Consider the following 14,446-nt stretch of genomic DNA (forward strand, 5'->3'; position numbering starts at 1 on the left):
GATTTGTAGGCGTGGGCGAGTAGCTTGAAGGTCACTCTCTTCTCGATGGGGAGCCAGCCGAGGTCTCGTAGGTGCCGGGTCATGTGCTCATGTCGTGGGGTTCCGAGGATGAGTCTGGCTGCGGCGTTTAGGATGGTTTGGAGCCTGTGTAGCAGGGTTTTTTGATTCCGGCATAGAGGGCGTTGCCTTAGTCCAATCTGCTGGTTATGAGTGCGTGGGTGATGGTCTTTCTGTATTCGGGATGGATCCTCTTGAAGGGCTTGCGGAGGATGCGGAGAGAGTTGAAACAGGCGCAGGCGACAGCGTTGATCTGGCTGGTCATGGTGAGGGAGGAGTCTAGAATGAGGTTTCGGGCGCGGTCCATAGGGGTGGGTGGGTTTCCGAGGGCAGGGGGCCACGAGGAGCTGTCCCACGCAGTGGGGGAGGGTCTGAGTACGTGGACCTCTGTCTTCTCTGAGTTCAGTTTTAGGCAGCTGTTGCTCATCCAGGCTGCGACATCTTTCATTCCTTCTTGGAAGCTGAGTCTGGTGTCTTCGAGGTTCTTCACAAAGGAGAGGATAACGGGCACAATAATAATCTTCAATCATATCTTCTGGAAAAAACCTATTAAATGGTGCCATAGTTTCATTAAATACCTTCAGTAAATACGTGCAGATGCATCAAAGATGGTAACTGCCACACCAAAAAACATTGCTTATTTTCAAGTAAATGCTTCACTATTGCCCCTACAGTTTCTGTTGTGTTATGTTATGGTAATAATAATTGATAGCGCATGTTCACCAGTGGCTTCTTGGCGCTATAAAAACTGAAGGGAGAAGAGAGAATCATTCTCTACGCAGCCAGATTTTGGGATTTTGCTTAGAATTTTTTTATTTCTGCTTCTGATCGTAGGTAATGTGGAGGACAATTCCACAGAGTAGGTGCATGGACAGAGAAACTCTCACCCACCGTGCATTTCTTCGAGGATCTAGGAGTCCCTTGGCAACTGACCCTGGAGAATCTGAAGGTATAAGACACGTATTTAATCATTTTCTTGGCTAAAAAGAAAGCTTGTGGGGTAACTAAAGAGATGAAGCAGGGAACGTTAAATGTTCACCTTTATGCAGGAAACTTTTAAATACGGAGACAGAGGTTCACTTCCTTGTGGGGCCCGGTGGGATATTTTGAGAACTTGATACAAGACGTGGGTCATGGAAAAATGCGTCAGCTGCTGAGTTGTTATTTTAATCGCTGGCCTCAACCTCTCAGCCACCCCATCTGCCGGGGGTCACACGGCTTTAGTCTTTCTGTGTTATTTGCCAAGTTAACTCATATAAGAATGGAATTCAGTCCCTTTGAAAGGCGGAGCATTGCTCGTCTTCAAGGTGCCTAATATTTCTATTTAAAATATCTTGTTCCAGCTTAGCTTTGAGACGCCACCCTGATAAAAGGAGTATCCGTAAGAAGGACAACAGTTTGAATGGTGCGGGGCAGATGTTCGAAGACATGCGACCCTCTGAGACTAGTGAACACTTTATCTGGTTGACGAAAGCTAAATTGGAATAAGATGTTGGAACAAGAAATATTGGAATCTTGGACAATCAGTAAGGTACCAATCAGAATCTGGGATTTTAAACGAAAGGATTATGATGAATTGATGATCCATAACATGAAGTTTGACAGGCACACAGATAACGTGGGAAAAGAAAACCCTTAGAGTCGTGAGGTGTGCTAAAGATTGTGTTGACAAGCCCGGAGTTATTATATCTGCTCCAGTAGATGGCAGCATACACCAGATAACAAGGATATAACGGAGAAGAAACGCCTAGTCATATCATGTCACGGGAAATCTGACATCAATGTGTTCGGTTGCTAAGTGCCTGGAAACTCAAGAGCAGCCCCTCAGAGACCAACAATAAATGGCATTGAAGCTTTACCCCAGAACGACAGCTGTCTGCGACTGTTGCCTTTTTAGGATTGCTTGGAAGCACAGATAACTAACTTGCTTTGACTACAATTTTTTAACAGAAATAGCTTTTTTTTCAAGAATAAGATGAATAAGCCTTCTGCCGAATTTACCAGCTGACGTGCAGGCTCCAGGCAAAGATCCTTGGAAAGAAAACTTGGAACTCCTACAACATCAAACAGTATGTTTCCTTACGCGTGTGTGCAGAAGACGACGGACATTTGAAAAGCAAGGGCCGGGGCTCGAACACGCTCGAGGTGCAGGACACCAGGGGGAGTATGACCCCGGGGCAGCGGCATGGGCAACTCTGTGAGGAAAGGCAAGGCGGTGCTGCTGGACCAGAACCAGGTCAAAGGCGTCCAGAACTGCAGAGCAGGTAAAGAACCTCTGTGAATGTAACAGTAACAAGTGCCCATGGGGCCGAGCCTCTACGAACACCTCCGATGGCTATTTCCTTAAGAACTAAAACAATACGCAAGATGTCACTAATATCTGTGGAGCATTAAAGCCCCCACACCCTCTGTCCGTTTGAATTATCACTGGAGGGTGATTGGTGAATGGGAGTGTAAATGAGCCGAAGGCTTTGTATGGACTTGTGAATGAATGGCACAACAGCTATAACTGCAGATTAGTTGCATAGCCATGGCTGATCTAAGTTTGAGCCTATACTGACATGTAGCTCGTGTTCAGAAGTCTATCTGTCTATCTATCCATCTACGTAGCTATCTATCTAGCTACTCATATATCTACATAAAAAAGCACACACATACATATATATATATATATATATATATATATATATACAGGGCTCGAGTTGGGGTACCACGGGGTGGACGGCGCCCCCCCCACTTATTTTACTGGGTGGATGCCGTCCCCCCTGCCAAACAGGTGGACCTCACTCTTTGGCCTCTCTGGGAAGAGATCGGAGCTCACAGCACTCTGCTCACGCGTTGGCTTCTCAGATGCAATTGCATCTAAGGGGTGAGCGAGGGGAGGCAACGAACCCGATGGTGCAAGCCACCTTTCGTGACATCACTTCCGGTGACAGCGTCCCCCACTTCTTTTTTTAGGACTTGTGCCCTGTATATATATATCTATATATATCAATGCTCCAAAGATAAGCTTTCTTCCACAAAAAAGCCAAAAAGAGCACTCTAGTCGGGCGGCCTAAAAGATTTTCTAATCAGCCAAGCAGTAGTTTAAGACAGACGCGTTTCATTTTCTTCGTCAGTGTCATCAATTCGCGCCACAAGGACGCCATTTTAACTGTTTTTTCGTTGCTGTGGCTACACGCCCAATGCTAACAGAACACATAAGTTTATGAGAAAAATGTCGGCCATCTTAACAGAGTCAAAATGCTTATATCTCTATTGCATAAATCAACTTTGCATCAATAGAATTTCGTCGTGCTCACATCTAATAATTTCATATTATTCGGGGAAAATATATACAACAAAAACCCGTATTGTTGGGATATGATTATTCGCATACCTTTTGCCACAATATTTACAATGGTGCATCGTGTAATTCAAACCAGTTTTTTAGTAAATACTTTTGTTTATATTGTGTGTGTAGCTCGATGAAATTACACATACATTTGCACCCCACTATTCAGCATTTGGTAAGTTTCACATCGTTGATTGGTGTATTTCAACTGAACCCCGAAACTCGAGAATAAGGCCGTGAATCGGCTTACCAATATGAAATTCAGATTAATATCAATGCAAAAAGAGTGTCTCTACGACCAACATATTACTCATTAGTGCACATATATATACAGTGTGGGGTACTTCCATTAGGTCTTATGAATTAAAGGAAATTTCATCAAGGCAAAATGTCAGAAAGTATTTCTAAAACTCTGAAAATTCGGCAAAGACTAAACATTTTCTCATTATAGTGTTTTGTTCTGGAAAATATTACAGATATTGTTACACTATTCTCTCATGAAACATAGTCTCAACCTCAGTGTGAGGAACCTTAAAGAGAGGTTATTTGCCCAAATGTACAGCTAATTCTTCCCCACGGTTTAGGCCCCCCGGCACCTTTGTCTGTAGATCGATTATGGTGCGTGATTCCAATCTGCGTAGCTTCGAGACCCTGTCCCCCCTCTCACATTAAATGGTACACAATCAAGCCCAAAATATTGCTATAGGTCCCTATTGCCCTGATGTTTATGTGCACAGTGCCTCGCCACTGGGTAATTTATGTCTTTATTCACAATGGCACGTTGGTGTTCTAAGATATGTACTTTTACACTATGAATTTTGCTCCCCACGTATCTCTGTCCGCAGGGGCACAAAAGGCAGTATACCACATGCGATGTGGAGCATGTAATGAACTTGTTGATGACCTTGGGGGATTGTAGTCGTGGGATTTTATACAAGTTGGCCGCGGACACTGCTGGTGGCTGCTTCTGCAGCATTGTTTGGTGTTCCGAGGTATCGGTTAGTCCTTGGCCCGCCTCTGCACTCAGAACACAAGAAGGTGGAGATACGTAGGGCAGGCTGCATTGACACTCCTGCCTCTGCCGTAACTGTTGCCTGTCATGCGGGGCTGAAGCGGTGCTTGGGGACCGGAGGAGACACCTGGGAATTCATTCAAACGGGAAATTGGCAAGCTTGATTCACCACGGCATGCCCTGCAAACCCCGCGATTCCACTTGGACTGAAATTCTTCCCCCTAGCAGCACCTACCTGGACTATTGAGGCATCCTGGGACCCGTAGTTCCAATGAACTACAGGTTGGTGAGCGAGAATGAGGTGAGGGGGCGGAGCGGGGCTCCACCAATGAGGAGGTCACAGGACATTTAAATTGAAAGTGTTTCAAGTGCCTCCTGTCATTCGGGCATCTGAGGAAGGCTGCTCAAGGCCGAAATGCATTATGCCGCTTTTGTTCCATTAAAGATGTTTCCGATCTGTCCCCCGTGAGGCCTCTGCTCTTTTCTTTTGGAGGGAGTACTTTGGATATATATATATATATAGCGTCACATCCCTTCCGTTGAAGAAATCAGAGGCCAGAGGGGGTTTCAAGGCAGGTAAAATGTCCCAGTGGCGGTGAATGCATTTCAGCAAACTGCCTTCTTCAGCGCCCTGCACTGTAACAAGTCCTTCTCCCAACTGCTCCATCCTGCTTCTAAATGTGTGCTTGCACCATAATCTCCTCCCCCTGATGCAATCGGCACACCTGTTGTGCTTGCGATGTATGCGCTAGACTACAACTCCCAGAAAACATTGTGTCAGCATAGCTGGGTTGGTGGCGTTGGGTAGTGAAAACAGTAGGTAAGTGCTTGCCTGCAGGTGGGTGGTGAAGGAATTCCTCAGCGCATTTTAAAAACACGTCCACTGCCTCGAGTCCCCTCGTACTGCTGCAGCCAGTCCCAAACAGTCCGCGATTGGGCAGGGGCAGTCAAATAGAGACGAAGCGCCCAATGGAGGTAAAATACCTCAGTCCACCCATGCTGGCCTGAAGATACTGGCGGACACCGGATATATCGATCCCTCGATCCTGTAGAACGCTGTGAACAGCGTGGTGCCAGCACAAAATCCGGGTCACTTCATGTAGCAGGGCCATCTGTGCTGCGCCTCTGGCAAGCAAAGTAAATATCTCGTCACATCCCTTCCGTTGAAGAAATCAGAGGCCAGAGTGGGTTTCAAGGCAGGTAACTCGCTTTATTAAAATGTCCCAGTGGCGGCGAATGCATTTCGGCAAACTGCCTTCTTCAGCGCCCTGCACTGTAATGAGTCCTTCTCCCAACTGTTCCATCCTGCTTCTAAATGTGTGCTTGCATCATAATATCCTCCCCCTCATGCAATCGGCACACCTGTTGTGCTTGTGATGTATGCGCTAGACTACAACTCCCAGAAAGCATTGTGTCAGCATAGCTGGGTTGGTGGTGTGGGGGAGTGAAAACAGTAGGTAAGTGCTTGCCTGCAGGTGGGTGGTGAAGGAATTCCTCAGAGCATTTTAAAACCACGGCCACTGCCTCGAGTCCCCTCGTACTGCTGCAGCCAGTCCTAAACAGTCCGCAATTGGGCAGGGGCATTCAAATAGAGACGAAGCGCCCAATGGAGGTAAAATACCTCAGTCCACAATGCCGGACTGAAGATACTGGCGGACACCGGATATATCGATCCCTCGATCCTGTAGAACGCTGTGAAAAGCGTGGTGCCAGCACAAAATCCGTGTCACTTCATGTAGCAGGGCCATCTGTGCTGCGCCTCTGGCAAGCGTTATAAATATCGCGTCACATCCCTTCCGTTGAAGAAATCAGAGGCCAGAGGGGGTTTCAAGGCAGGTAACTCCCTTTATTAAAATGTCCCAGTGGAGGCGAATGCATTTCAGCAAACTGCCTTCTTCAGCGCCCTGCACTGTAACGAGTCCTTCTCCCAACTGTTCCATCCTGCTTCTAAATGTGTGCTTGCACCATAATCTCCTTCCCCTGATGCAATCGGCACACCTGTTGTGCTTGCGATGTATGCGCTAGACTACAACTCCCAGAAAGCATTGTGTCAGCATAGCTGGGTTGGTGGCGTGGGGGAGTGAAAACAGTAGGTAAGTGCTTGCCTGCAGGTGGGTGGTGAAGGAATTCCTCAGAGCATTTTAAAACCACAGCCACTGCCTCGAGTCCCCTCGTACTGCTGAAGTCAGTCCCAAACAGTCCGCGATTGGGCAGGGGCAGTCAAATAGAGACGAAGCTGGCAATCGCATCTAAGGGGTGAGCCAGGGGAGGCAACAAACCCGATGGTGCAAGCCACCTTTCGTGACATCACTTCCGGTGACAGCGTCCCCCCACTTCTTTTTTTAGGACTTATGCCCTGTATATATATATATATATATATATATATATATATATATATATATATATATATATATATATATATATATATATATATTACCTACTGGCGGTCGCCAGTAGGTATATATAGTTAGGATTTTTTCTCTATGGGATTTTTGAAAATTCTATGTCTAATAACTTTGGCGTTTGTGGACGGAATTGGCTGAAATTTTCAGGAAAATGGAACATTTTGTTCCTGAGCAGCCCCTGACAATTGGGGGGGGGTTCGTCCAGGGGGGGTCGAGAAAAAAGGGGGGTCCCAAAACGTGTTTTTAACATTGAGTTTTCCATAGGGCGGTTGGCCTCACTTTTAGCCCGAACGGCTGAATGGATTTGCACGAAACTTGGCAAAATTGTAGGGACTGGTAGCCCGATGTGCCTTTTGTAGGTCTCAATATATGTGCTACAGTGGATTTTGAGAAATTAACGTTTAAAAAAAGATATATATCTGTAACAGCGGACCGGGCAGCGCTCCAGTACGCGTACTTTTCGCGCAACGGAGCTTTGTGAAGCGAAGCTGATTGGTTCTCCGGCGTCTGTAAACATTCCAAACAGTCCGTAGCGGCCGCCATCTTGTCTCTCGGTAGGATCGAGAGACAAGAGGAGGCCAAAGCGAAGGGGCAAATGACCATAAGGGGGCATAGTAGATCCTCGCTGACCCCCTAGGTTTGATGTGGAGGTTTTAAAAGGGCCCCGCGGGGCAAAAAAAAATAATAATAATAATAATCGAACGGCTGAATGGATTTGCACGAAACTTGGTAAAATATTAGGGACTGGTAGACCGATGTGCCTTTGCTAGGTCTCAATATGTGTGCTCCAGTGGATTTTGAGAAATTAACGTTCAAAAAAAATATATATCTGTAACAGCGCTCCGCTTCGCGTACTTTTCGCGTTACGGAGCTTTGCGAAGCTGATTGGTTCTCCGGCATCTGTCAACATTCCAAACAGTCCGTAGCGGCCGCCATCTTGTCTCTCGGTAGGATTGAGAGACAAGAGGAGGCCAAAGTGAAGGGGGAAATGACCATAAGGGGGCATAGTAGATCCTTCCTGACCTCTTAGGTTTGATGTACCATTTTGCCAAGTTTGGTGTAATTCCGTTCAGCCATTCAGGCTGTAGACATATGTAAATGTCCTATGGAAAATTGCATGGGGAAAACACATTTGAAAGTGTTGAAATTTAGAACCAATTAAAATGTTACTTTGGTTTTGTATTTGTGTGTGATGAAAGTTAATTGGTTATGTATATATGTCAAATGAGAGGAAACCACAGCCATTTTGTGATACTACTGTCTGAGGTACATTTGTGAGGAATTTTTGGTGGTGAATTTCTGGTGTTTGATTTACACAGTACTAACACCTCTCCTACTTTTAAAAAGGTGAGTTGTTAATTTGTAAGGGGAACTATGTTGTACACTTGAAGATAATTTGAAAAATGTTTTCTGTTATTTATTTGCAGTCCTTCTGTTATACTAAATACTTGATAAAGTTAGTTTTATATTATGTATTACTAAAAACGATAAATGAAAGTGATTATTTTTTTCTGCAATTTACAGCAAGCAATTTCAAAATAAAATGGCTCACAATGAAGAGACCGTGGCAATTTCTTTTGAATTGTCCACTACATTGATTGAAATTGAGAGCACCAATAATGAAATATTGTCACAAGGAGGACATGACTTGTATGATTCCATTAGATTGATTGAAATGGACAGCACCAAGAATGAAATATTGTCACAAGGAGATGACTTGAATGATTCCACTACGTTGATTGAAATTGAGAGCAGCAATAATGAAATATTGTCACAAGGAGGAGATGACTTGTATGATTCCATTAGATTGATTGAAATGGACAGCACCAATAATGAAATATTGTCACAAGGAGGAGATGACTTGAATGATTCCACTACATTGATTGAAATTGAGAGCACCAATAATGAAATATTGTCACGAGGAGATGACTTGAATGATTCCACTACATTGATTGAAATTGACAGCACCAATAATGAAATATTGTCAGAAGGAGGAGATGACTTGAATGATTTTTTTGATCAATCTCTTGATGGCGAATTTATCGAGTGTTTGGAGACCATAGAGTTACAAGAATCATTATTGCAGACTTTTCATGAGGACATTGCTGATGAGGACATGTTACTAGTTCTTTCAAATTTAGAAAATTCTGAAGAATAAATTTATATTTAGAAATCAAAAATTGTTTGAGACATTATTCATTTTTATTTTTAATTTATGAGGTTGTAGCGAAGTGATTGTAGTATAAAATGAGACTTATAGTATAGAGTGCAACATTTTTATGTTACATGGTAAGTTTACTCATATTTACTTCCCTTCTGCCACTATATTATCTCCAATGTGTATTTGACATCTCTTCTTCATCTCCGGCCTCCTTTCTCTCACTGTGTGTCTCCGATGCATCTTATCGCTGCTATTTTGTGTAATTACAGAAGAGAGTAAAATAAAATAGTTCGGAACGTGAAAAGGGGGCAAAGTAGAGTACTCCTCACCCCCTAGGCCTTTTTAGGCGGTCCCAAAAGGATCAGTTTCTGCTTTCCTGAGAGATTATGGTATGAGTTCCATATACCACAATAACTTGCATTACAACATGCAAGATATCTATCTCCTATTACCAACTTTTGGAGATATTCGCGCTAAGCGCGAATATCTCCAAAAAGTAACACCTGCCCTGAGCAGTTCTTAGCCATGTTATCCAATGGGAGGTGGATAACATGGCTAAGAGCATTAGCTCGGTAATGTATGAATATCGCTGAGTTTTTAGCGATATTCATGCATTGCGGCCGTTTATTATCGCATTTGTGATAAACCTTGATAATAGCAAGGTTTATCTACGATAATTTCTGACGATGCTTAGCGGTAAAAAATTCGTTGGTAAGCATCGTTAGCGATAAATATCGCTTAACTTTGGTAATATGCACCAACGTCTGTTAACGTTCGATTCGAAGGAAATGAGGAAGTGTTGAAAAACATTGTCTGCGCCATCTTGCCTTTTTTGAAATGCCACACTTTTGTCGTGCACGGCAGCCATTTTAGATGTCTTGACCAGACCCACTCTCTGCACGCTGTCGATTCATAGCATGGCTCCTCACCCTCGCAAGCATCTTCCCCAGGCACTGGTCACCCCCGCTCTCTGTCTTATGCATGGGCAATAAACCTCCCCCCATCTGCGCTGCTCTTCCCTGAGAATCACACTCTGTGCCCGCCCGACACCTCCCTTTCGCCCTATTCACTACCGCACCCTCTGACACTCCTCTTCCTCTGTGTCCGATTGTCCAGGCTATCAGCTAGCCCTGCAGATGTAGTTTATGGCCCCAGCTGTAAAGAATCACCCCTCTTCAAAGGAGTTATAGTAGATCAAGGCCCACACCCGATGAGATCCGTCACACCACACGTGTTCCTACTATCTGAAAACTATCCTGTATTGTGATTGGGGAGGGGACCGAGCCTGAAGCGGAAGATTCCAGGAATGACTCTTTGTACATCAAAGTTTTTACAATTATGTGTCACATTAAAAATATATAGCACTCCAACAAAGTAGTAGGAATATAAAACTTTAATAACATATAAATATATACAACAAAACAAAAACAGTAAAAACATTTAAACAACGAAGAGACCGTGGCAATTTCTTTTGAATTATCCAATAGATTTATTGAAATTGACAGCACCAATAATGAAATATTCTTGTCAGTAGCGGTCTGTTGTGCGAATAGTTCCAAGGCAGCAGAACGCGCTGAAATCTAGATGGCACGAAAGTGATGTCTAGCAAGTTGCCGCCCAGCAAATAACGGCGTGGGGCGCCGCGGGGGTGAGTGAGTCCAGTAGGCACCACAGCTATTCTTACCGGCATTGCAGAATTACTGCTGGGGACAATGCCTGTGCTGTAGCAGGGTCACAGCAGAAACAAAAAGGATTCTGTTGAAGATGTTGTTGGTTTTCAATTTGAAAACAGTTCTGGTGTCAACTGCTATGCTAATGTAGTGGTTAATGTTTTGTTTTCTCTAGAAAATGTAAAAGAGGGGGAGGCAGTCCAAAGTTCCGTTAAAAGGGCAAAGGAAAGGATCGGTGGTTTGAACTATCAGTCAAAAAGGGGAGGGGGTGCAACAATTTTTCCTACCGGGTCACACTGTGCTTTCACCGGAAGTGAGGTCTGCAGGATTCTAGTAATTCAAAGTGAGGCTGGCGCCGACGTCCCGCGGATACAGTTTCGTCACTCCACGGGTGATCATGGCAGTCATTCCCCATCGGGGGTCGGAGACTCCTCTAGAATTTTCAAGGTCGTGGAGGACTACGGTGGTGGAGTCAACCAGTGACCGGGCCATTTCTTTATGCTGGGCCCGCTCTTGCCAGGTCGACCGCCATTTTGAGAGTTCGGTAGCTACTGGCGATCGCGGGGTCAAATGAGCGGACGGGCTCCACCCTGCCGGGCGAGACGTTGCAGCATGACCACAGTGGAAGAACTCTTTTCCGGGCGCCTGGAGCGCTGAGGGTGCAGCTGGGAAGCCTCCACTGGGGAGGCGGGAGAGGCCTGTTCGCACCGTCTCTCCCTCCCAGTGCACCCCACGACGTCTCGCTTGAGATTTGTTATGGCCGGACCAGGCGATGAGGACGAGGGGGGGGGGGTCGGAGGCATGTGCAAGACATCCCCCCCCAGGGTTGTTGCAGCAATTATACAAGAAAGAAGAAGTGTCCCGTCCGTCTTCGGGCCGGGCTTCCGGTAGATGTCGGCCGGACGCCCCTGGCTCTGGCCCCATGAACGGGTTTCTTGGTTTATCGGCTGCAGCCGGATCCCGTCGGCCTCGGCCCCCCGACCGTTGGTGGCCGGACCGGAAGAGCATGTGGCGGGACTACCTGCAACTCTCAAGGGCCACCGCGGCCGGACTGGGAGAGAGAGGGGAGGGTCGAGGAGACATTCACCACCCCTGCAACTGTTCAGCGTTGTAAAGGCAATCCCCTGGCCGGGTCCCGCTGGTCTCGGCCTCTCCTCCGGCTACACCCTACGTTAGGATCTCCTGGCCGAGGCGTGGCAGCAGGACCTGCCTTATATGGGCTGCTCCCGGCTGGGCGTAGCCGGAACCCTGCCCCACCTTGGAAGTTTCCAGAGTGGGGGCGGATGTTCTACTGACTTGCATTTTCCCTAGTCTATCGATTTTTTGGGCGTGGCAGGCGGTGGGACAGCGAGGGGTGATTTGGTTTCTCTTACTGTTTTTCTGGTCTCTCACCACTGGCATATTTTAACGTTTTCTTGTTTCTAGGACATTAATAGGTTTTATCATTACGTTATGTTATCGTTTCTTTGTTCGTTGTTTAATAAAAGTTCATGTTCATCAGTGGCCTACTGATTTTCGTTTTCCTATTCTTTTCTTTCCAGGTTGTTTCATGCTAAAGTTTCTGTTAACAGGATACAGTGATCACTTCGTTATTATTGCATATGTCCTTTTCACTAGGGGTGCTCTCTGGTCGGGCCAGATGACGTATGTCTAGTAAATGGTCCGGGTGAAACAGGTGCATCAATCAGTGGGGAGTAGATAGGCATGACAGATTACAACGGGGGAGAAAGGTCCGCATTACGTACCCTTTCACTACTTGCAAAGATTTTCCTACGTTTATTTGCAAACAGAGAATACCTCCAAAAAGAACTAATTCCCAAACAGTCAATGTTCGGACAATCAATCAATCAATGAGGAATGAAATAGGTACGACGTGTTAAAGGCTTGCGTTACCTACCCTTCACTATCTGCAAAGGGAGAGAGAATATTCCTATTCTTCCTCGTTTGCAGGCAGAGAAGATCCTTAAGAGAACCAACTTCGAACAATTCAATGCTCGATTCAAACAATCAACAAGGGGTACTGTGAACACAAATGAACGCCGCTTATGTACATACGCATTGCTATTTTCAACAGGTTGTTCCTAATGTTTCTATTTTAGCGAGGTCAAAAAGAGATCCCATTAGTGGCCTACTGATTTTGCTCGATTCCTTTTGTTTTTTTACACGGTTTTTCGCTATCTGCAAAGACTAAACAGAGTATTGCGACTCTGTGCTTGTTTGTAAATAGAGAATGAACCAAAGAGAACAATCAATCAAATGGAGAGAGAAGCAGGCACGACGGATTACAAAGGGGGCAAAGGGCTGCGTTAACTACCCTTCACTATCTGCAAAGAGAGAGTACTCCTAATAGAAATGAGGGGTGGGGGGCAGCATTCAAAGCAGATCAGTGTGCATAAACATGAAAATGTTTTTACTTACCACGTACTTGACATTCGACAGCTTATGATATTTGCTATTAAAAAACCATTGAAATTCACTGAAAAAACCATAGGTTATAGACCATATATAGTTAGGAATTAGCATTTACAAAACCTTGAAAATTCACTGAAAAAACCATAGGTTATAGACCATATATAGTTAGGAATTAGCATTTACAAAACCTTGAAAATTCACTGCAAAAACCATAGGTTAGAGACCATATATAGTTAGCTGGACATTTTATTGACATAAAACCAATGAAATTCCATATATAGTTAGTTGCACTAACTATATATCGCGCACCCGCAATCCACTGCTGATGATGTCACATATTACATCATTCATGACATGGTCAGTGACATCACTGATGACATCACTGATGACATCTCAAATGACATCACTGATGACATCACTGATGACATCTCATTTGACATCAATGACCACATCACTGATGATATCATTCATGTGACAATACAATGCATCTCCTCACATTTTAATATAACCTCTGTTTCACCCAGTGTTAAAAAGAGTATAATTTTTGAAACCATTGACACACCAATACTAGTTACTACATATGCACTCACTGATTGCTACGTCTACACACACCTTCACTCATTCACCCATACAATCATTCATACATACAATCACTCATCTTTACAACACTATCATATGCACTCATACACCTATACAGACACTCACAGTCTGCCACTCATCCATGAAGTTACTTACACACCTAGTCAGTCCTGTAAAGAATCAATGAGACTTCCATTTTCTTGTCTATACAGTTAAACATAGAGCACCTTACATTTTCAAACATGTACTAACACATACTTACTTTCTTATACAATCATTGATACAAGTACAGATTGATCTGCACAGAGTCACACACCTCCCAGCTAGCCACACACACACTCAGTCTCCCATACAAATACTTGGGCAATCAATCAATAACCCATATAGTTACTCATATAGCTACTGATCAACACATGCAGCAGTTTACAGAACAACAGACATAATGATGCACAAATTAAGACAGTTTAGTCACTAACCCATGCACTCAGTGAGACACATTTAATCACTCACTCATACATTCAGTCATGCACCTACTAAATCCTTCGTCCAGACACTTATACATCCACTCATTCTTCAATATGTAAGACATATTTTAACTTTACAGAATTATACAGTCACTGGATGTAGTCATCAGTGATGTCATTTGAGATGTCATCAGTGATGTCATCAGTGATGTCATTTGAGATGTCATCAGTGATGTCATCAGTGATGTCACTGACCATGTCATGAATGATGTAATATGTGACATCATCAGCAGTGGATTGCGGGTGCGCGATATATAGTTAGTGCAACTAACTATATATGGAATTTCATTGG

At 44.5% G+C, this 14,446-nt stretch overlaps 1 protein-coding gene across 1 annotated transcript in view; it reads left to right on the forward strand.

Moving 5' to 3' along the window:
• The first annotated feature begins 2,105 nt into the window (after positions 1-2,105).
• TXNRD1 (thioredoxin reductase 1) overlaps positions 2,106-14,446 on the forward strand; it is a 219,407-nt gene continuing 207,066 nt past the window's right edge. Inside the window, exon 1 of the mRNA XM_078675001.1 lies at positions 2,106-2,321. Within this exon, the coding sequence (XP_078531127.1) occupies positions 2,243-2,321 (79 nt within the window). The 5' untranslated portion in view covers positions 2,106-2,242. The remainder of the gene's footprint in view (positions 2,322-14,446) is intronic.

The sequence above is a fragment of the Lissotriton helveticus genome, chromosome 1_1 (genome assembly GCF_964261635.1).
Source record: "Lissotriton helveticus chromosome 1_1, aLisHel1.1, whole genome shotgun sequence".
Classification (NCBI taxonomy): Eukaryota; Metazoa; Chordata; class Amphibia; order Caudata; family Salamandridae; genus Lissotriton; species Lissotriton helveticus.